Below are 24,697 nucleotides of genomic sequence, written 5' to 3' on the forward strand. Positions count from 1 at the left end.
TGTTTAAAATTAAATATATTATAAACATATTCGTTACGTATCATAAAAATATACTTTTGCGCAAAAACAAAGTCAGAACGTGCGATAAATTAAGCTCTCAAATCAGCCAATTGTGTGCCAATCTCGTTTCCTCTTAGCTTCGTTTCCGTTTTTTTTACCCCGTTGAGCCCACTAGTAGCAACTAATAACTAGAAATTACGTGAGAGCCTGGCATGGATGTTCATTTGATCGAAACTCGAAATAACGAATACCTGGCATTTCGACTTGCGGCCGCCGACGTTTTGCGATCACGGTCGCGTAAAAACGCGGCACGATCCGCTCGCTCGTAACGCTCTATGTGCAAATTGCAGGCGAGCGCAATGGCTACCGTTGACCGGCCAGCCCCGGTTTACCATTGCCTGGCCAATCCATGGCCGCAATGGTGATTGAAAATGGGTGAAGGCTGAATTAACGTCAGGACGTTAATTACGCTTACGCGCGTGACGGGAAAAGGAACACCCTCGAGGGTGGTCGGCATTAACGTCGCGCGCGTTCATCGTGTCGCCTTCGTTACACAAGGGATCCTTCTTACCGCGTAATGCCGGCTGATGGAAAGAACTTGCGATCTTAGCTGGCGCGATGACGTCAACCTTGAGACGAACGTCAGTACGCGTTGCTTTTCTTTGCGTCCTCCTTGCCTAAGTTGCTGTGAAATTCCGCGATGCGGCGTATTATCGCGCATCGTTTATTCAGAGAGGCTGTATCGCTCATACATCGATTGCATTGGCATAAATTAACGTTAATCGGATGTTAATTAATTTTTTCCTCAATCTATATTGGGCGTATAATGGCGGATTTATAAACATTTCGCCATCGATCAATCTGCATATTAGCATCAATCAAGTGCATATTATTTGAGAACAGTTAAAAATCATGTCGAGAAATGCATATCTGACGCGACTTGACTCTTGAGCGCAGTTTAAAATCGTTGTATTTCTGAAAGTTTTGAAAGTTGAATTTTGAAAGAAATCTTTCTACATTGTTTTCTGGAAATCGTCATTCATCATCACTCCCTCGAGCACACAATAGGAAGTTATTAGTATAGTAGCTCGATGGATTTTCGAATATTTCAGAGGTTCATGCAGCGGAGATATCGCTCCAAATCAATGTACGCTATTTCTCGAACATCCGTCGGGAAGAATCTCACTGTACAACAACTGTTCCGGAACGCAATCCACTTAGTTTACGTGTTACATGGGATTATGCGTTCCGAAAATAGCCGAGCGTAATAATCGCGAATCGTGTTGTTTCGCGGAAGGCAATCATTCCGTTCTGTCCGCCCGAGCCGGTGTAATCATCGTTCCTTTTTTTCATTCGATGATTCGAGAATCCGCAGCGGAATTGCATTCGACTATGTGATGTACATGAGGCGCACGAGACTGGCGGCCTATCCTTGAACATTCGTTCGTAATAACGCTGTTTCCAACCTGTGCAAAACAACGCCCTGCAGGCGCTTGCGTAACGCTACGCGCGAACGTAGACGTGATCTCAACAAACGGCAATTCGCAAGACAATTGTAAGAATGGTGCACACTTGAACACGGTGATTTTCTAATATCCAGAAATGTTGGCTTTATTTCTATTATTTTTTTAACATTTTTTTTTTTTTTTTTAATACCATGACTGTGAACATGAAATTCTAAAATATCGCACATTTTATCTTTTAAGAGAGGTTCTTGTTTTATCAATTTTTAATTATCTATCTATAAGTTGTGTATAAATTGAACTTGTAAAATTCTATGGATCATTTAATAACTATTATAATTACGATTAATAAACTATTATAATTACGATAATCATAATTTTTCCGAGAAAATAAAGGACAAATCTGAAAACTTTAGAGCTTTGTTCCGACATGTTTTCATGTTTGTAACTGTAAGGAATCCACGTATTACAAATTTTCTTGCCTAATATACCAAAATGAAATATTGTACAGTTTTGCAAATTGAAATTTCGATTGGAACAAATTCTTAATTTAAATTTAGAATAGGTTTAAAATAATAAAAAATGAAAATAGATCTAATGTGAATAATAATTTTAATTAAAAAAATTAAAAATATAATTAACACAAGACACAAATTGTATATTGTTATATTTATATTATATGTTTTATTCTAAAAATTTAGTACGACACTGGACATTGAAATTCTAATTAGGAAAGAATTTCCCAAATAAAATGAAAGACAAGTAAAGTACAAAATTAAATTTTGATAAAATAAACCTAAAAGACGACTATCTGAAATAAAGAACTATTCTTTAAAATGGAGGAATTCGTATGTTCACTATAACTACAATATTAAAATTTTACATACTATACCGGGAATATTTTATTTTTATTACGTAAAAATATATCGCATGAGAAAATTCGTCTTTCTTTGCCGTAAACTTTCTTCTAGCTGAGTAAATATAGGTCAAAAATGTTTAAGAATCAGGCAACTCAAAGCAGCGAAATACATTGAAGAAACTTGTGACATTTTTCCATATATCTATCTACGCAACATATCGCGGGAATCACTTTGAAGTCACGACGAAATCGTATCCTTCAAAGGTACATCGGATTTTAATGATCGCAACGAACGAATCAAAGTATGACCGTAGTATGTAAACGATATTCCAAAGTAATTTTAGTCGTCGCGAATAAGATTGGTAGTCTCGATATTAAAAATGCTATCATACGGGAAAGCTTTTGTATAGCATATATTCCCCGAAGCTCTCAGAAATAATATTAAGATATTCGTATTTCATAAGTAAACGTGATGATTTTATTTAAATGCCTACATTAATAAAATATACTTGCAAAAAAAAAACAATCTGGCAATAATGCATCGCAATCTAATAAAAAAATGAGAGATTTAGCGACTACCTGAATGATAATAAAATCGTTATGTCGAATCATATCGACAATGAAAACTATTTGCATCATTAACCACCTGTCCAACTTTTCTAAAAAAAAAAAAAACGCCAGAAAATAGATAGTATTGCGATAATTCTATAGAATCAGCTGAATAACAATGGCAGCCTGTGAGCCTCGGTGCTAGGGGAAAAAAAAAAAAAAAAAAAAAAAACAGCATAAAGGGGTCGTCTGATCTGAATGAGGAGAATGCTCTCCCTCGGAGGTGGAGCCTGGGATTTCACTTAAAGGGAATTCTAGCAATGCTGACGAATCATTTCAGCCGAATCGAGGCGGAGAGTCGACCTGACGAACTTTCCTCTTTCGTCTTGCACGACGAGGCAGACGGTTTCGCGGAGAGCGGCGGCCATCCGGTTGCGCAAGAGAGGATTGCGATTTACTCTTCGGTTAGGCTCTCGACTCGACTCTCGTTGCCGTATTCTCCTCACGACAGTGCCGTACGACAAAACAACTGCGTGCCGACGTGCACGGTTGTTGTATAGATGGGCTACGGGACGACGACCCGTAGGCGACTCACTTAGGCCCGATCGTTATTCTGATCTTTAAGCGAAACTTAACGCGTATCTGTCTTTATCTTTCTTCCTGAATAAATAAGGAAACAGACATAGATTCTCGCCTTAAGACCGAAATAACGTCGGTGGTGGCCATCGGGCCTTGCCCACTCGACATTAAGCGCCAGGCCTAAATGCACTGTCAACTATGCTTTGTTCTCCTTAAATTTAAATTTGTTTGACTTGAAAATGATATAACGAAGGAAAAAAAATAAGTAACTGAAAATATTGTTTGTCGTCGACAAATCAAATCTGGTCAGATTTATCATAAATTTAATGGATACATGTATTGAATAAATAGACTTTAGACTCCATTCTTTATTTAATCGACAAAAATCATATTAGTTTAAACATATTTTTTTGATTACTTTGAGCAAAGTGTTTCCGCTAAGATTACAAAACTCGATATTAAAATTTTTCATAATGATTTCTTCATAAAAGATGAGATATCAAAATAAAAAAAGAAATACATGTATAGGGGATAAACAATACATTCATGACTTTTGATTAGAATTTCAAGATATCTTTAACCTTCTTTATAAAAAAATCTTCAAATATCATAAAAAAAACCATTTTTTGTTGTACATTAAATCTCAATTATATTGAAACGTACTGGAAGAACTTGGCTTGTACGACATTGTTTCCATCCAAAGATCTATAAGAAACACCTTGTCTAATTCCAAATAATTTTTTCGCTTATTAATTTTCTTAACCTAATGCTATCTCGATCATGTTTTTTTTTTTTTTTTACATTTCGTAAAATTAATTCTAATTAATTCTAATTTTATTCGAAATTATTTATGCGCAATACTTTACCGTTAGTACGTGAATGTGTAATCTCATATGCGACGTGCGATATATTTCTTATATTTATTTATCATGTGACATATATTTCGAAATTCTTGGGTGTGCGAACAATTTTAAACTGTCGCTCGGAGGTCTCGACAGACATAAACGTGTCACATAGTATCGTTACACCGTTATCTTCTGGCTGCAATATAGGCGCGTACCTCCTCGTCCGTCGCGCGTCGTTGCGAAAGCAAGTTTACGCGACTTATTTTCAACGCGCTCATTTGCGCCGCATGTGTTCGTTCCGCCCAACAAGAATATTACATCAAGTGGAAGCTATGAATTCATACGTATCTACGTGTTGCTACGATTACATTCCAACTTTATGTAAGAATTTACGTTACGACCAATGTAATATATAACGAACTTCTACCACTGCGTTCATATAGGTGCAGTTAATTAATTGGCATCACAGACAGATGACTATTCACCACATTGTTAAAATTTATTCAGCTTATTATAGTATAATATTTCTTTTATGATCTTCCACTTGCTTATAAATATTATATTATAAATACCTATAATATTATATATTTATAATATTTATTATATTATAGATTAAGAGTATTTTTTAACAATTTGTTATGCGCTTTATAATCTCCGAAAAGAAAAGCGACGCAGTTTTATTGAGCATGATATTTGCTCGAATAACTATACTCAATTAAACATGTTATATGTATTTATAATGTAGTAATGGTAAAAAGTATATTTGAAAAAACACATGTGATTTATTATAAATCGTAACTTAATATGTAATATGTGCGTCGATCAAAGTTACAATGAACACAGGAGGTTGCATAACGTTTGGACTCTGTATTTGAATTTTTTTTTGCCAGATAATTAACCTTGGACGTTATATATTTATTAATGATAATAAAATGTTAAATCATAATAATAAAATGTATAATAAAATGTTAAAAATCATAGAATGCAAATTTATTTAGATGATTATGCTAATTTGAGCATAATTAATTAAGCATAATTATTCTATTGTTTAATAATAATATAATAATGAAGTATAACTATAAATATATAAATATAAATATAAAATTTTTGGTCTGTTGGTCTATTTTGCGCGTATAGCATGAAGATATTTTTGCTACATCTTTTTAATCTCTTTTATTCTTTGAAACACGCAAAAAAAATAAGGAATCAACATTAGAAAAGCTTTTGATGACAGCATATCTTGTGTGCAACCTGATAACACTTGATCGATGCGCTTATTACAGCAAATAGAGAATGATTACAGTTAATATCGAGTAATTACACGTTTATCGAGACTGCCGATGATTACCGGGCAATTAAGTTTTTGTTTACCAATTTGCAATTTTGTCATGTGAGCAAAGTGCGAAACGGAGAACGAAAATTTCGAAGATCGGAAATGACTATGAAACTGAAACCTTCGTGACAATTACATTCTGGGCTGAACAAACTCACTGACCCGCGTTTTACATATTCATATGGGTTTTGCATAGCGTGGCAACATGCATATGATAAGTAAGCAGTAGCTGAGAATTAGTGTCAAACTATGTGTTTGCGTGATCTTCCAGACATAATAGTGGAAAGAATTTCGATTAAAACGCTTATAATAAAAATATGAGGCTAGGTTTTTTTAGAAGAAAAAATAAAAGAAACAAATCTTGTCTCATATCATTCAATTATAAATTTTCAATCATACAGATTTTAATTATTAATTATGTAATTATTAATTATAATGCACGATAATTGCCTTTTTTACAAGCAATATATTATTATTATTAGCATTAGTATTATATAAGCATTATATATTTTTTTATTAATTTTTTTTTTAATATTTAACTAGTGAACTAATTATGTAATTAGATAAAACTATATTTTAATTTCTCAACAATATATTGTTTAGATTGTATTTTAAATAGAATTCAAATAGACTTTATAAATAACTCATTTCAAGATGGGTGACATAAATTTTTTTTAAAACTTGTTACACATGAGTAATCACACAGTCGGCAATGTATGATTAGATTTTTATAAATTGTAAATAATTAATATTAGCTATTTTACATAGAGCAATGATATAAACATTAATTATTATGTAAATTTTTATTAGGATGTCGAGGTTATAGCACCTTTCTCTTTAGAAACTTGTGTTATTATTTTTTTCATGTGATATCAATTTATTTTAGATAAAAAAATCGAATCAGATTTACTATCATTATAAATGCAAATGCGTTTGAGTAACAATATTAAAGTTGTAATGAATAAATGGCATTTATATCTGAGAAATTAAATTTACAAGTTCACTAATTAAATTTATTATGAGTGCATTAAATTTGAAACGAGAAAATTACATTCATAGCACCATATTTGCACCAAAAGCGAAAATTTCTACAATATTCTCACGGATTTTAATTTATAATTTGTATTTATATCTCTACTATTTTTAAGGGAATCTCATATCTCTCTTCTTTCCGATAAATAAAATTATGCATTGAAATACAAATGAAATTTTAGTTTAATGAAAAAAAAATTAACTATATGATAAGAAAAAAAAAGCAAAATAATATGTAAGACAAACGTATTAAACAAGATATAAAATAAACATTTCATCAAAGATATAACAATACGTATAACTACAACATCATGAAAATAAATAAGAGAAATTCATATAGGCTACATAAAATTATTTCAATACTTGAGAGATTATCTTTGTTGGAGCTTTTAAAAGTGATTTCATATACGAAGAATTCGAGGTTTCGTCAAATAAAAATAAGCATACACCTGACGATTTTACCAGTAGAAGTATACTTGGAAGAAGAAAGTGTAAAATGCTACTTATGCAATATTATCAAATTATTTAAGGTTTACGTTACAATTACGTAAGATTTGAATGAAGCAATTATTTATAATAATGTAATGAATCTAATTTTTAATGTAATAATTTAATTAAAAATATAGACTTACAATACATCATAATAAACTAGCGAAACTAAATTATTTAAAATGTTTATTATATAAAGCAATATATTTATATAACAATAAAAAAATACGACATAAAAATTGTTTTAAAACAACTTAAATTTGTAAATAAAAAATTTTACATTGTTTTTAATTTTAAGTTATACTATTTTTTTCTAATTATATTTGTGAAAATTATTCTTTCCAAGAAGAGATGTAATGTGAAAAGAAGCTTTTTTTTACTTGATGAAAAGGACAAGTATCTTTGAACAAAAAGAAAAATGATTATGAAGAAACGACAAGCAGAGCAGAGAATCGTACATAGAAAAAGAGGGGGATCTTTTCCGGTGAAAGGATGCGCAAGAGGACAAGGATAGCATAATAGCTTCGTGCGCAGGAACCAACCGGAAGCAACATGAGACACCGGATCCCATACAAATGCTCAATTAATGTAGCCGCTTACGGGTCTTCGTAGTCCGTTGGGAATAAATGCGGTACTGGTGAACTTCATCCGCTATTCGGACGTATATGAGACATCATTCCTATCCTTCGTATATATCCTTAACGATGGTGATACTTGGCGTTTACTAGTCGCGATCCACGATTTATGGCGTCATTTGTTCTCACCGGCGGTTGCGCGATCGCGAGGAAGATATTTGGTGGTCACGAGGGTGACAAGGGTTTCTACCTTGAAATGTATGTAGTCTAGCCGGAGAGTAGAAAATTTAAAACCGTAATTCACCTCTTTCCGAAACTTCGCGAAACGCGTTTTATTTTGACAAAAATTAGTTTCCGCTCGCTTGTTTACAAAATTCTCTCGGAGGAAACCTGTTATTCCTTTTCTTTTCTTCGTACTGGTTTCCAGAGTTGAAACCTTTTACTTGATTCATCATCATATATTTCTACCGATGTAATCTTTTTAATTGAAAAACGAACAATTCATTTTAATAATTAAACTCTTCAGATAGATTTATTATAATCGACTTTATAATCGACTTGTGTAATAATTTATCTTCTAAAGAAATGTTATTGTCACCTTTAAATTAAATAGCCAGAAATCAAGATTAACGCACTCGCGTGAAGCGTTGAATACGTCCGTGGAAATAGAATGCAAACTTTAATATAATATTGCAAGTTGTGTCGTATGCGGTTGAAATGAAAAATAATACTCTGCTTTCCTGGCAAATAATTTAAACGAGAATGAGAACGGTTATACAGGCTCTAGTGTGCATTCGCTAAGGCAGTTCGTTCGCAGGTGTCTTCTCTAAAGTAGCTCGTTTATCATTGTCTACATATTAATCATTGCGACAGGATTGGTTTGTATTTTCCTTGGACCGCAAGCCCGCATCACTATTATAACGACTGTCCGTAAATGTCAGTTCATAAAACAAAACGATATTTCGTCTCCTTTGTATAATCTCAGACGTACATTAAACGTACAATTTACCATCTTACTACTACATCGCAGCCATCGAAGCATCTACTAATCGGAATATCAAGCTACCTATAAATCGCTGTCTATCGTTGACGTCATTTCCTGGGGGACTTGGTCGGCGACATACTGATGACCGCATAATTGTGACCAAACGCGAAATGGTCACACCTGCTGTCGGTGCATCGGTTGCCAGATTGGCCGCAAAATGTGTGAATTTCTTTTAATTTCCCGATTTAATAACGTATTTTTAGATATTTAATGATTATTTATAAGCGCTTCAGTCTACAGATTTCCTTTCCTTTTTATTATATATCGAGCATTTTTAATCTTCTTAATTCTTCTATAAAATTCTTTTTCTTTATTTAAACATCTCCCTTCACGATTAAACGTATAATCTCATGGATCGTTAACATCGTGGGCTACATTACAGACAGAATGCATACATGCATACATGCGAGCGTGACAATTGAATTAACATAGTCAATTCTCGTTTCTTAAGAAAAAAAAAAAAAAAAAACACGTGGCCTAAAGGCCACAGCGCTAAGAGGGCGAGAATATTCCTGGCGAGGCTATGTGCTGCACTGTGAATACGAAATCAGCAATGAGACAAATCCAATCCTCCTTAGTGGCAAGAGGCCAGTTTTAATGATTATTAATAATCAGTATTCATAGAGAACAGCAAAAACGATTATGCCACTTGAGAAAAATGTTTTTAATTAAAACTCACGGTTCGTAAACTTTTTTTTCTTCTTGAAACAGCTGCGGACGTAGTCGTGAAAAGTCGCCATAAGAGGTAATCTCGAGATACGTTTCGCAGATATTCGAGCAAGCTTTTTAAAGCGAATGTTTCGAATTTAAATCGACTGTCCAAGATAATGTAAATTTACAGAAAGAATTTTCTTCAAAGATCCTTGATAATTCTTTCTTTAGTGCTTTTAGATTTATCGCGCGTTTTTATTTGCGCACTAAGCTCCTGTTTGGATAATATAAACTGTAATAATTTTAAATCTATAATAATTAAATGGAAAATTGAACCGTCGATTCTCGAGTTACAGTTTTACAATTTATAATTTTTTTATTCATATATCCTAATGATCCTTTTGTATAGTACAGTAGATAATTTTATTACACGCAGTCACACAACAAATATGATTAGTTTATATTTGTTTATGCAGCAGTTCTCTTCAGAATTGAAAATAATTTTCGAAAAGTTAAGCATCTTCTGACGATAACACTTTCACTTTTGTAATTAATATTCTTGATTTCGAAATTTTACTCGGGCATGATAATTCAGGATTTTCGACAAATAAAAAATTTGGCTTTTAGGAAAAGAATTCTGGCGGAAGTCAAAGAACACGCTGCGTTTCCGGCGATGCGTATCGTGCAGCAATTCGTTCGCCTGCCGCATCTTGGAAAGGCACATCGAAACGCCTCCCAGCAAAATTCCATTTTACTCTCTCTCTCTCGCCCGTTTGCATTTGCATGCACGATCCTGATCTTGCAATGGTTTTTTTTTTTTTCTTCAACCCGTAAGAGCGTTGGTTCATTCGCAACATCTTGCGCCACGAGAATGGCAAAATCGAGTAAAAAAAAAAAAACGACAGCGGGGAGGATTACTGGTTGCTTATTGGAGTACGAAAATCGAAAATTTGGAATGCCCGGCTCGGAAATTCGTTGGAAAACTTATCACATTCGCAGGCTGGGATTTAATTGCAACAAGTGTGAACGGGCCTGTGAGATGCATAGAAGGAGATCAAATCGAATAGAATTCCGCAAAAGAAGACCGCATCGACCACCAGCTGGCCACAAGCGTTTTGTTTGTGGAAGCAAACACCTGTTTGTATCGAATAAGCACTTCCTCGCGGAAGCGAGGAAAGTGTAAATTAACATATTAACATTAACATTGACTAATCTCATTAGGGAAAGTAAAAAAAAAATTACTTTTCATTACACGAAGCTAATGGTATCAATATTACTTTGATAATAGGCCTCTGATTTACTTCAACAACAAAAATAGTACAAGTAAATAGTACAATCCGCATATTTTTATTACATTATTATTAAAAATTGTGTTTATTCTACTCAACACTTATATAAGATTATTCCGTATACGCAATAAAATAATAAAAACATAGCAAATTTATTATTATTATTTAAGAAAATAATTTATTATCACGAATTTGTCATTATTTTAAATTTCATTCTAACGAAATTTTTAGCTAAGATGAATTTAAAATTCTAAATTAAATAATACATTATTTTAATCGATCTTTCCCATGAAAGCGTTAGGTGTTTGAAGCATATATATATATATGTCGTATTTGTCGAAATTCTAATTAATAATCAAACAGTTGCGCTAACCATTTGCGTATAGAGTTACACCACGCTTTCAATTTACAATGACTTTTTGTTTTGACTTTTTGTTTATTACGCGGGACCGATCTCTCATAAAGTTCGATCGATAGAATATGCGCAATACTTTGATGTGCATATTCCGCGACGACGTGCTGCAGACAGACATCCTAACGGAATATTCGGTGCGATGCAAACATTCCGGCAGGCGCGATCTGCATCTCATATCCGACTGCATGATCTGACGTCGTACCTAGTTTGCACGTGAATTACATTACAAATGCAGTTACAGAGGCCGGTGCCTCTGTATCGCGCTCTTATTTTATTTCCACGTTAATAGTCTCATGTGCAAATGTGATTACAATAAGCTCGGCATTACCCAACATGGTTGCGCCCCCCCACATGGCACACGGTAGGAAAAGCATTAGCTAAAATTAGCAATATATATGCATACATTTATATATTGCTGCATATATCGTTTTATGTAGGACATACGTGACTTTTAAAATTCTACACTCTATTTTATTTATAAAATATTTCGATATTTGATAATTGATTGAGAACTCTTGCTTTTTCTTCATGCATTTGGAACACACATCTAACGTGATGATACGTGTATTTAACAAGGATTTTGACGATTAAGAAAAAAAAAATTTGAAGATATAGAGTGCCTATTTCATGTTTTTTTTTTTTTTTTCCCCCCCAAGAATTGGCTATAATTTATTGCCATTTAGAAAATTGTTTAAATTAAACAAATGGCGAAATTAATTAATTTTGAATTTAGTCAATGTTAGTCAATTTAATGGAAGACGAGCACAGATTTGTAAACATTATATTTTGTACTTTTTCTCTTATTCATTTTTCTCTTATTATTTATCAGTTGTTTGATTGATTTATTTATTTATTACAACTATTATAGCTATTATTTACTAGCTATTATTGATCTCTTTTGCAATCTACTTGATCGATAATTTATGTGAGTCTTACTTTTCCGTCACATGTATCCGTCACGTGTTATTTTTTTTTTTTAAATTAAATCGACGAAACCAAGATAAATCACATCCATTCTCTTTATTTCCATCCTGGCCGACCACGACTTCATCACTTGATCGATCTCGAAATACTCGATACGCTGACCTTCGTACGCGGATAATATTCATCCCCCTTCGGTCGGAACGAATGGAGGAAAATTTCGGTCTGTTTAGAAGAAAAGGGGAGGGCATAAACCAGCACCTTTGGTATTTAATAAACATTCCGCGAAAGCCGCAGTTTCACTGGAACGCAGAAACGGCGCGGGAGGGAGGAGAATTTGTCTTCTGCCCCCAAACGGGCTGCCTTTTTACTACATCGTATTTTCCTCGCAAAGGGAAAGGGTGCGTGGGCTTAAAATTTTCATTCGATTTCCGCGGGAAATCCGATCCGTCGCTGGCAACCGCGGGTTATCCGGTCGTTAGGGGGCTGCGAAATTAATTAAATCGTTAACTGTGGACGAGTTTGCCGTGGTTTGAGCCAATATATCCGGCGCTTTTCTCATCCTTTCTGCCTCTTTCCCGCGGTATAGATCAACTTTGGATAAACTCCCTTGAGTTTCGGAATATTTTTTTTTTCCCATCTTTTTGAACGTTTCGATCATTTACAATCCCTTGAATATAACGTAAAGGGTTACATCGTTGTCACGGGGAATTTTCTTCCGAGTGGATTAAATTGGTATAGAAAGCAAAAGATTTCGCGTTTTATGACCGCTGGTCGAAAACCAGTATCTCTGTGAACAGGATTATTGCCACAAAAAATAAAAGTGATGGAAAATGGATGTGATTCGTCTTGCTTTCGTCGATTTAATTTAAAAAAATAATGCGTGTGACGGAAAAGTAAGAATCACACAAATTGTCACAATCAAGCAGATTGCAAAAAAGAGATAAATAATAGCTAATAAATAATAGCTGTAATAGTTGTAATATATAAATAAACAAATGAAAGTGATCAAATGAAAAGCAATTAGAACGCAAAGACTTATCATATATATTATAATTTTTATCCAAGAATTTGTCGTACGAAAGATTTTATTTTTATCTGTTTAAATATTAATCTAAGCAATAAGCGAACGTTTCAAAGCAATATATCTCGTATCTGTCGTATCGGGATTTAGGATTTATATTTTATTACATAATGAGAGCGGTTATTACAAGACGCGGTTATGGCATTACTTATTAGCCGTCCGCAATTATATTTGCGCATAAAGAGCGTATTGATGATTTCCAGAAATACGATCGCACGCAATCCTATCGTATGAATTTGATATCAACTTCACACATCGCGCGCAACTATAAATCGATGTGTACTCGATTTCAATTCGCACTAGCAGGGATAGCTCGCGAAACGCAACGTGTTCCTTTGATAACGCGCGAATTGAATTGCAACATTTGGATGGTGCAGTCACGATTTTCGATGCTCGTCATATTTAGCTTTCTTATTGGCCGGCGAATTCGATATTAATATTAACATTAGTTCGTTATTATCAGAGCACTGAAATATTAATACGACACGACGTATTGCCACTATCGCGTATCTAATATTCCCTCTCAAAAGTGAAATACGCAGATATGATTACACGCGAACACAGGTTTAATTTTTATCACCAAAAAAAAAAAAAGGCCATTTGTTCGTGTCGTTGGTGGGACAAAACAAAAACGTTTCTATGAATTTATTATATTGTACTGTGTGTACCTTATAAACATTCTCACAGTTTGCAAAATTTTACTCGCATATATGCAGACTGGTGTTTCCCATTGATTTACAGTTTTCCAAAATAAGCTCTACGACAAAAAAAATATTATTGTTGCGTATTATTTGAATTTACGTAAGAATTAAGCTTGCATTTTAACGCAGACGATGAGATTTCAGCGCAGAAATTTTGTTGTTTCGGTTCTCCTAATGCGCCCCTATGCATCTCGCGGAGATAAACACCGCGACGCATTAACACCGCGGAGAATTGAAACGCGTGAACAAAGAGATGGGAGAAACGGGGATAGACTCGAGAGAGATACATCCGAGTATTTTGCCTAGCCTATCCCCGATTGACGCCGAATTTACATAAGCGGCTTTCCTCCGGGCGAAGCTTTTCTCCCGGTCCTAAACAAATATTGACCAGGTCGCCTCTTCCAGTGGTCGGTGCCGTCGTCAAATGGTCCATAGCCAGCCACCAGTCTGCATTATCCGTAAAATGCTTATTAAACGGTAGGCGAGATGGTAGGGAAATCATGATGTCATTCGCGATGTCTCAGCTCGAAGACAGCATTCGCGAATCAAAGTTTCAAACCGGTGTCCTGTCGCACAAAACACCGGTCTGTCTTTTCGATTATAATCCGCCGCTCTCAGAGAAACAAAGTGTCACGTCGAATAACGTTTCAGTGATGTTTTATTAACGTTTTGAAACATTTTGTTTAAGACACTAGTAGAATGTCACTTGATATCGTCTTACTACTTTGGCTTGTTACAGGTAACAAGACGCTTACTCGCAAGAAGATGTTAAGTCACAAATGTTAACTTTTAATTCACGGTATATTAATTGTTTATACAATGTATTATGAATGATACTTTATCATCTACAAAAGCTATTTATAAAAGTTTTAACGAGTTCGCAAACACACACACACACACACACAAGTTCGTATGAAGAATAGCGAAATAGAGAGTGTTACATAATGCTTGGTAAAATATTTTCTGTCCACGTTTAATAATTCTAATTTTTTTGATGTTATGTAAACTCTATTAACATAATAAAGTTATTAGCATAAGTAAATGCTGCTCTTTATGAAATTACCAATGATAATTCCGTCTGTCAGAGTCATCATAAATTTAAAATAAAAATAAAAAGAAAAAAATATGTTACATTATATATAAAAGAGAAACATTTACAATAATTCAAAAAATTTATAATAATAAAATATCAATTAAATTTATCAACTAATATTTATTTATATAAAAATGAGTAATGTACTTGTTTTATCTACTATGCAGTTTCGTGTAATATAATATGCTAATGACACTTGGCTATAGCTATGTTAATCACTAGTATTCCATTGTATGATTAGTCAGTCAAATACATTTTTTGCCAACTAATCATACACGAGGATGAATAATCGTGCATTGTCTTTAAGGCGTCATACGATCATTCTCATTGATCCTTAATTTATTAAGACCATCGATTATTAAAGCATATTTGATATGATGACGCGCCATCACACGTCAACAAATAATTAAAGGAAATTCTATTTTATTGTTACAGAACGCAAGCTGTTTGTTGGCATGCTATCGAAAAAATTCACGGAAAACGACGTTAGGAACATGTTTAGCGCTTACGGAATGATCGAAGAATGCTCGGTGCTGAGGGACAGCACCGGGAAAAGTAAAGCCTGTGCCTTCGTTACCTTCGCTAGTAAGCAGTATGCAATTAATGCCATCAAAGCTCTGCATCATTCCCAGACAATGGAGGTAAATATAAAAATGATGGGGGGGGGAACATTTTTTTATATTTACATAAGGTTTAGATTCTTCAAAAATTTTAATTAAATAAAACATTAATTGCAATTAGTTGCAACTTTAAAATAATTGGAACTATTAACTCTTTAAGTAATTAATTAACGTTTTGCAATTTTAATCAATAAACAGTTGTGGATTTTACATAATTAATCCAATTTAATCTGTTAAAGTAAGTATTAAAGCTTAATCTTGAATATTAGAAATTCCTAAATCAAAAGTTCTGCCTGTAAAGTTCGATGTATAACTAGCATTTAAATTATTAAGAGTTTAATGCAACTTTAACAACTTTACTGCCCGATTAGTCGCAATAACATTATCTGATATTCTGTCTCTCATAATAAATTGATAACATATTGGCAATTTTTCGCAGAAAACTAATTCAATTTTCATAAAAATATATTTTATTAATTTATTTGCTTTTCAAGTCGTATTGTTCACTAATTTATAATCCAATGATGCTTTTCTTTCATTCTTCTATCTTTTTACACTTCTACACTTTTCATAATTAAGAAAAATGAAAATTTGCTGAAATAATAAATGATAGTTCAGCAAAAACACGCAATCATATTTATATCGCAAGAAAAAAACTGGACCGTAAGGCCTTTGATCTTTAAGCGGAAAGAACGGTATAAAGAGACGGTGTCGGTAAAGACAGGTAGATGATGGCACAAAGCGAATCGCACACAAAATATTCGTAGATCGTTTCTTTTCGTGGCAATTCAATCGGAGTCGTCGGATGTATTGGCCTGATGCCATTATTACCCGGTGAAACATCCGTGTGCATCCACAACTAGTCACCTAAATGAAATATACCGATTTAACTCGGGGTAACTAAAGCCGACAGAAAGAGAGAGAGAGAGAGAGAGAGAGAGAGAGAGAGAGAGAGAGAGAGAGAGAGAGGAGAGAGAAGAGAGAAGACAGGCAACTGGTCGACACCTTGACGATTCGAAGCTCGCTAAGACTTCATCTCTTATTCTCTCTCTCTCTCTCTTTCTCTCATTCTCTTCTCAGTTACTTTCACAAATGCTAAATAGGTATGGATAGGTAAATTATTAAATATCCGCATTATTTGGAAATAACAAAAAAAAGTTTCGCGATGAAATTATACATTATAAATTATAAATTATAATTATAAATTTATACATTAAAAATATGGCCATAAAATTATATTAGGCAAGAAGAATATTCTATTTTTTTTTTACAGAATTTTTTTCTGATGTGGAAATAATGAATACTGAATTGAGGTGCGATTTTTCAAAAAATTTCGAATATATATGTATTGTAAAATATCTCTTAATAATAACTAATATTTTCTTAAATATTTACTTACTAATAGAGAATCTAGAATATATCTAATTTATTTTCAACATAAATATGTTAACATATCTTTTTTAAGTTTTTTGTACTATAGATTTGTATATGCTACCTAAAATTCTTTTGAACTTTAAAATAAAAAATAAAATTCTTTATTTGTGTATGTATGTGTGGGGGGGGGGATGTGTGTGTGTGCGTTTAATATCAAATAATTAAGTATTTAATCAATTTTAAAATCTTTTTTCTTTTTTTATATATGCAATACAATATTTTATGATATTAATCACAAAACAATATTAGTTAATTATAATAAATTCAATTTCATTAATATAGGATCTATATAAATATTTAACGATATTCAGGATATATTTTTTCAAGCTATATCTCAAGCTACTATATCACAGTTGTCCATGCAGCGAATACTATTTCGAATGGTAAAGAAATTGCGCCAAGGCATGTGGGCACGAGGGCAATTCCACTTTAATATCACGAATATTTCCGGCTGTAGGTTCTTCGAACTTGCTTATTCGTCGCTATACCGGCGCAACCGGCATGCCGATTTCGCGATCTCCAGTTGCAGGCACATTGTGCATGGTGCATCGACCTCGCGATTGACGTGTATATATCTCGCATCCCGTCGAATGAGTTTCTCTTTCCACTAATGTAATATTCGATTGCCGACAAGTCCGATTCTCACGTCAATGTTGAATTTGGACTTGAACCAATAATGCGCGTTGAATTCAGGTGTAAAATGATCGCGCTCGATACGAAGTGTAGCAGAAGTTCGAAGACGAGGAGAAGAATATTAAATTACAGAAGTAACTTTTTCAGGAATTTAAATTGACAGAAAAGAAGACGCCATTAAATCAAGTGTATTGCTGACGAAATACTAATATAATTTTCAAGACATGAATTTATTTAAATTATAAATCAGAAAGTAAATAAGAAAAATATTTTTTTTTTTTTCATTTTTAGTAATTTGAGTGAATTTTAGTATCTTGAGATATTTTGAGATGCTCAAATTATTGTTACGATACGACAAGATTTACTCTTGTCATAACTGAATTAATAATAATATAGAATTTTCTCTTTTCTTATTAAATCATAGTATTTGCCATAAAAAAATATAATGTTTCAATAAAACAATTATTATATCATTATATATAAGATTTATTACATGACTCAATTATGTAATTCTATTTTGATTAATTATTGCATATACTTTTTCATCTTTTCGATATGTTCACATTCTTACGAACATACTTTGAAATATTAGATCTTAATTGTGACAATCAACGTCCCTTCATATTTTCATGTATTGTTTACGCAGTATTAATATACTATACAATTTTTAGGGCTGTTCGTCGCCATTAGTCGTAAAATTCGCCGACACGCAAAAGGAAAAGGATCAAAAGAGGATGCAGCAACTCCAGTCGAATCTCTGGAACATCGCGGGAGTCAACATCGCGCCGCATTACCTAGCTGTACGTGTACTTAATATTTTATAATAAAAGCTCTTTGGCCGATATCAAAGATATCCATTTGCATCGAGAACGAGATCTCTTCATGGCTGTATCGTTTGAGCACCTTACATTTGTATGCATTATCTACCCTTTGTGACTTTCTACATAGCAACTTCAATTTTGTTGTACAAAATATATTAACCAAAAAATAATTCATACATTTAAAAAAAATATGACCCATGTTGTTTGAACACATACAGCTTGTACCAATGTATTTGTTTCTGTTGAAGATTTCATACAATTTATATTAAAAGGTAAAGTTGATCTTTTCTTAAAAGAGATTTGATGAAAAGATTTGATTAAATCTAAAAAGATATTTAGATACAAAAAAAAAGTATTTAGAGGCAAAAACATTTAAATACAAAGATATTTAAAAGCAAAAAAGTTTTTGTTGTAATTGTTTAAATTAATAAATATTTGACAGAATGAAGAGGTGTTCTTGAGATATCTAATCTAATGTATCTCGTAATCTAATCTATTGTGACTCGAATGTATTATTCAAGGTGTATATCACAGGATTTACAGTATATATATATATATATATATATATATATATATATATATATATATCACAGGGATCCTGATTGATAAAGTCATATTTGTACTTATAGAATGACACGCATACCTTGGCGCCTGCATCGTTGCAGCTTTTGCAACAGTTGCAGGCGACAACGAGCGCCGCAACTCCGGTCGCTGCGAATGCGGGAGCGGCGAATGCGCTGTCGAATGTGCAACATCAGTTGTTGCTACAGCAACACCTTGGCCTTGGAGCGGCAACACCTGCGCATGCAGCACCCCCCGCTGTGCCCAGTCCGGCAGAGATCAACCCCGCGAATCTGCAAAGTCTAGCCACCCTCGCGTCTCTAAGCACCACTGCTGGTGAGTATGGTTAGTGTCGATTGTTATTTTTTTTATTTTTATTCATTTATTAATTTGCATTTTATTCATTTTCATTTTCATTTGCGTTTATTCGGTTTCCGCTTTTCTATTTGAGTAAAATTAACAGGCATCTAATCTTTTAAAAGAAAGTTTAAGATGTATATTGCCCAGAGACATCGACATTATTCGATGGTTGTCAGAAAATTTTTATTGAATTTTATATGAAGACAGTATTAGTAAGTGTGCGTACAAAATACACGAATACATATTGAAATTATATATATCTTGATATATTTATCTATCCACCATATATTTTGAACAGATTTATATACGAATTAATATGATATTGTCTATTTTTCTAATTTTATTTTTAAATTGCAAGAAAAGTTATATTGTTATACTTTGATGTTTAAGAAGGCCGATAATATATTTTTGTTGTTAATATTTTTTATTCATGTATTTTATACCCATTATTTTTATGATTAATAAAACAGTTTTTTATAGCATATAATACGCTTAAAATAATATATCCAGTCCTTTTCGTATTTATATCATACAAAAATGACGTTATTTCTTTCATATTTCTAGTATTAGGGTAACTGACGTATGCAATCTTTAAACTTATCTCTTTCAAATGTGTAAGTTTAACTTTGTCGCGTCACCTTTTGACCCCACTCTACAGCAGTGCATTAGTACTTATAGAAGTTCTATTTTCGTGAACAAGTTAAAAACGTAAATCTAACGCGACGCGTGAATTTAAATATGTAATTTTTCTCTGTAAATAATCCGCTTCCGCTAAAAAATATGTCAACTGCACATCATTATTTCGATTTAGGGAATTGCAGCAATATGATCAATATTCTGTGTCTAGCAAAATGAAATTTTATTTCATTTCTGCGTTAAAATTACTCGTCTGCACAGTCATATCGATATCAGAATAAATTATATTATTTTGCACTTATATTTTCCAACTTCGCCGCGTATGATCGTGTCCCACGGGTCTTTTTATTCCATTTATCTTTTTGAAAGTTACAATGAAATGTTCTTACCCGGTAGCTTACCCGGCTATAATAAAATTCTATTCTCTTTAATAGAATCGAGAGAGGATGCGAGAATAATAATATACCTCCTATATAAGTCCATCATTAACTTTACTGCGGCATATATGTTTATCATTTATTGCTGCGGAACGTATGGTCATTTTGATGACATTGCAATGAATTGATGTCACGCAATGAATTCATATCTACACGAACTAAATACACGCATAGTCTGCTTTCTATATGCAGTGAAGCTTTAAGCTTGAGTTTAAATTTAATAATATTTTTTAATGTTTTTAATATTGCCAAAAATATTATTATGTTATGAAAGAAAAACTGTTTTAGACAACATTGTTAAATTATCTTATATTAGATAAAATTTAATTTAAATTCTATTTTTGCCAAGCATATGCTATATTATTCTATAGAAATCATCGTGGTATATAAATCTAGAGCATTGTTAAATTATTCTAGATTAGATAAAATTCAGTGATGTCTACTTTCTATACGCGGTGAAACTTAAAGCTTGAGTTAAATAAAACGTTTAAATTTAATAAAATTTTTAGAATGTTAATACTTTTAATATTGTCAAAAACATTATTACGGGAAGAAAAGCTGTTTTAGACATTGTCTAAATTAAATTATCTTATGTTACATAAAATTTAATTTAAATTCTATTTTTGCCAAGCATATGCTATATTATTCAGAAATCATCGTGGTATATAAATCTAGAGCATTGTTAAATTATTCTAGATTAGATAAAATTCAATGATATCTACTTTCTATACGCGGTGAAACTTAAAGCTTGAGTTAAATGAAACGTTTAAATTTAATATAATATTTTTAGAATATTAATATTTTAAATATTTTCAAAAATATTAAGAAGAAAAATTGCTTATTAGACTATTGTTAAATTATTCTTGAGATTGGGTAAAGTTTTATTTTATTTAAGTTCTATTTAAGTGACATACGCTACATTATTCGGAGATCATCGCGATGCATATAGAGCATTGAGACTTTCTGAAATAAATTCTGATGCGTGTTGTTATGTTGCAGCGAACGCGGGTGTGTCGCCAATGAGTATGCAGAACCTCGTCACCCTGGCAGCTATGACCGGCGGGAACGGCAATCTCCAGGTGTCGCCAAACAGTGAGTAGAGAATATTTTACGAGACGCATAATCAGAGAACACACATTATGGTACATTAATGTACAGCTGTAGGTTCCGCGCGGAACCTGTCTGGTACTTCAAATTACATGCGTAACTTCGGAGTACGGTTTGTCCATATTGTCCTTCTACCAATCGTACAAAACACTTGTGTGCTTATGCATCACGTATGTTACTCGCGGTAGACGGTAAATCCGTACCGCTTGAGCGGTAGTCCGCTTGAGTTTAATGATTGCTGCATGCGTTGTTAAAGTTCCAGACGAACGGGTAAACTGTCTACGCTTTATAGGTGTGTATGATGAAGCGGCCAAAGTCGCTTGAATTATCACCGCGATTGCAACGGCGGTGATAATTCAACGGCACGTCTATACATTTGCCTTTTGCAAATTGTATTAATTTTAATCTTTAATTGTGATATTGTTATGACGAGGGTAAGATGTAGTCGAATATATCACACAAATAAACATGCATGCTGTATGTCAAGCGGAGAGAAGAATGTTCTGTGAATAAACATCCAGAGTCAATTTCGACGTTTTACGTTAGATTTTAAAAAGTTTTCTGATTATTAATTAACTAGATATCATGTTTTAAAATCAATTTCACTCATATTTTAATATGACAGTTCGACAAAATTATTATCGGAAGTTTCCCAAAATTATTTTAATATGATCATAATTATTTCAATATCATGAATTTTGAAGTATTAGAATATTTCAACTATCCTGCCTGAAATATATTCGTTTATATATTTAATATATTAATTAATTGTGATTATAATTGTAATTCTATTTATTTAAAAAATTTATTTTATATTTATTGTATATAATAAAAAATACGAAATTATTTATGATATTTAAATTCAATAAAACAAATCAGTTATTTAAAGATATTGTAAGTTTTAGTGTTGAATTATAACAGATATAACTAAAAAGAGACAAAATGAGTATTGATAAATTATTTAAGAATTTTGCGTTTTTAATTTATGTCGCTTTTATTACAGTTTATTGAGACAATTACATACAGAGATCCGTTCCAGTTATTTAATTGTAATGCTTTATTTGAGCCATCTTGTATATTTAAAATTGTTTTTGTAGAATGTGAATTTAAATAATAACATGCTTATGTATAATGTTATAACGTGATAGGAAAAGGCAAATATTTTTCCAGATATTTCCAGCTCGCCTCGCAAACTTGACTCATCATATTAATTTGACACGAGCAAAGCCGTTGGCTTTGCAAATTGTTTAGTCGCGGCATTAAAAATAAAATATCGTCGGCATCGTCGGGAAAATTCTGTTAAAGCCATGTTTCATGTGATTGCATTCTATAAATATTATTGACTCTGCTTGCTAATATCGCGAACGTGTTTTGTGTTTCAGCATTAAGCGGCCTGGCGAATTCGACAGCAGGTATGTCGCTATGTACGTGTCGCATTGCCTGGTACAGTATTAACAATTACTAAATTAATTTTGATCATGCAAAAGGGTCCTAATTCTGTTGATGGTCTGATTTCCTCATTTCGCTTATTTAATGGTGTACGTGCACATGTGCGTGTGCGCACGTGCTTACACTTTCCCCCTCCCTCCTTCATCCCATCAATTTCCTCGTATTTTGTTTTCTATCTACTATTATTATTAATTATCATGATAGTCATAAGCCTCTATAATTTTATATAATTATTAAAGGATTATTCGAAGTTCTAAGTAAGAAGAGATGTTTCGAAAACCATTTCGATGAAATTGCAATTGATAGTTTGCAGTTGCTAATTACAATAAAGAATTATTGTAAATTTACAAAAATTTTAGATATGAATAAGCGAATCTATCTACATGTTTATAACATGATTATCAATTTTTATCTATCACGCGTGTAGAATAATAGTTTTTTAAGTTGATCATTGAAATTTTCAAATATTTATTAAATTGTTCTTGTATAATGACAATATAGAATATTGTTTAGACACAATAATTACATAAATTTCATAAATCTACTGAGTAAAATTGATATATATATTTATTAAAAAATTAAAATTGTAATATACAATAATAATTATATATTCCATATATAGAAATTTATATAAGAGCATATTGCATAACATTCTTCCGCAATTATATTTATGTCTATTTAATCATTTGCGTTGATTATGTAAATTTGTATGTGTTTATATATATATATATATATATATATATATATATATATACATACATACATACATACATACATACATACAAATTTATATAGTACGATGTTAAATTGCTGACAGAAATTCTATTACTTTACATTACATCGAATAACATTAGAATCGTATATTTTACGTTTTTTTTGTTTTTTGTTTTTTTTTTTTTATATAAATATTTATATATTGCAATTTTAACATTACGCATTTTTTTTCGTACGTAGCTGCCCTTCTGGGAAAAACAGGAAATACAGGTGAGATACCTATAGCAAGAAAAGTTGTTTGACTGATTCGCATTCTTTATTCTATATATACATATATATATATATATATCAACCTTATATATTTTCTTTTCAAATCTTCTTTTTTGTTATTTTTTCTCTGTGTCACATTTAGTATTCTATACTTCTTACTATTATCTTTTGTATATTGTGATGCCGCAAAATTAATAATGTTGGCTGTAAAAACTTTATTAATCGTATGGGTCTTGCTTCAATCAACACTGTATTTTGAGTTTTGTTTATACTATAACGCTATATCAAATATAAAAATCAAATTATTTAAAAAATAGGGTCATGCGCTCATGCGCATTTATTTGATTTAACGTTAAAATAATTATTAAAATAGTTTTGGAATAACTGAAAATTTACGGATTTATATATAGATAAAATGCAGTTAAAAAAATAATAGTGAAGTTTTATTTCTTAAACAAGTTTAAATGAATTGTACTTTGAACAAAATTTTAATTCATAAGTAATAGAGATGTTTGAGCTAGCATATTAAAAGCGTTAAAAACAATAAAAGAAAATAGCGTTCGATCAAATTACTCGAAAAAAAATTGAGCTAAATTTCAAGTTGGTTACTGCATTTTATAAGCTAAAAGATCATGATAATAATTCTCTATGACACCTTGTGTGTGTATGCGTGTGTCGGCGTGTGCGAGGGCGTGTTCACACACATTTATATATTTTATCTACAAGCCAATT

General features: G+C 32.2%; 1 protein-coding gene across 20 annotated transcripts in view; it reads left to right on the plus strand.

Moving 5' to 3' along the window:
* The window catches only part of LOC105430125 (CUGBP Elav-like family member 1-A), a 460,379-nt gene that overhangs the window by 423,384 nt on the left and 12,298 nt on the right, over nucleotides 1-24,697 (plus strand). For 12 of the 20 annotated variants that reach the window (XR_016139481.1, XR_016139480.1, XM_089078040.1 and 9 more), the window contains 6 exons: nucleotides 15,359-15,564; nucleotides 18,282-18,410; nucleotides 19,061-19,337; nucleotides 21,425-21,517; nucleotides 22,915-22,956; nucleotides 23,936-23,965. Coding sequence is in view for 18 of the 20 variants with exons in the window: in XM_089078040.1 (XP_088934166.1) it covers nucleotides 15,359-15,564; nucleotides 18,282-18,410; nucleotides 19,061-19,337; nucleotides 21,425-21,517; nucleotides 22,915-22,956; nucleotides 23,936-23,965 (777 nt within the window). In the remaining 2 variants the exon portion in view is untranslated. The remainder of the gene's footprint in view (nucleotides 1-15,358; nucleotides 15,565-18,281; nucleotides 18,411-19,060; nucleotides 19,338-21,424; nucleotides 21,518-22,914; nucleotides 22,957-23,935; nucleotides 23,966-24,697) is intronic. The other 8 variants (XM_089078051.1, XM_089078055.1, XM_089078052.1 and 5 more) reach the window with 6 other exon arrangements.

This window comes from Pogonomyrmex barbatus, unplaced genomic scaffold (genome assembly GCF_055798465.1).
Source record: "Pogonomyrmex barbatus isolate J1 unplaced genomic scaffold, ASM5579846v1 scaffold21, whole genome shotgun sequence".
Classification (NCBI taxonomy): Eukaryota; Metazoa; Arthropoda; class Insecta; order Hymenoptera; family Formicidae; genus Pogonomyrmex; species Pogonomyrmex barbatus.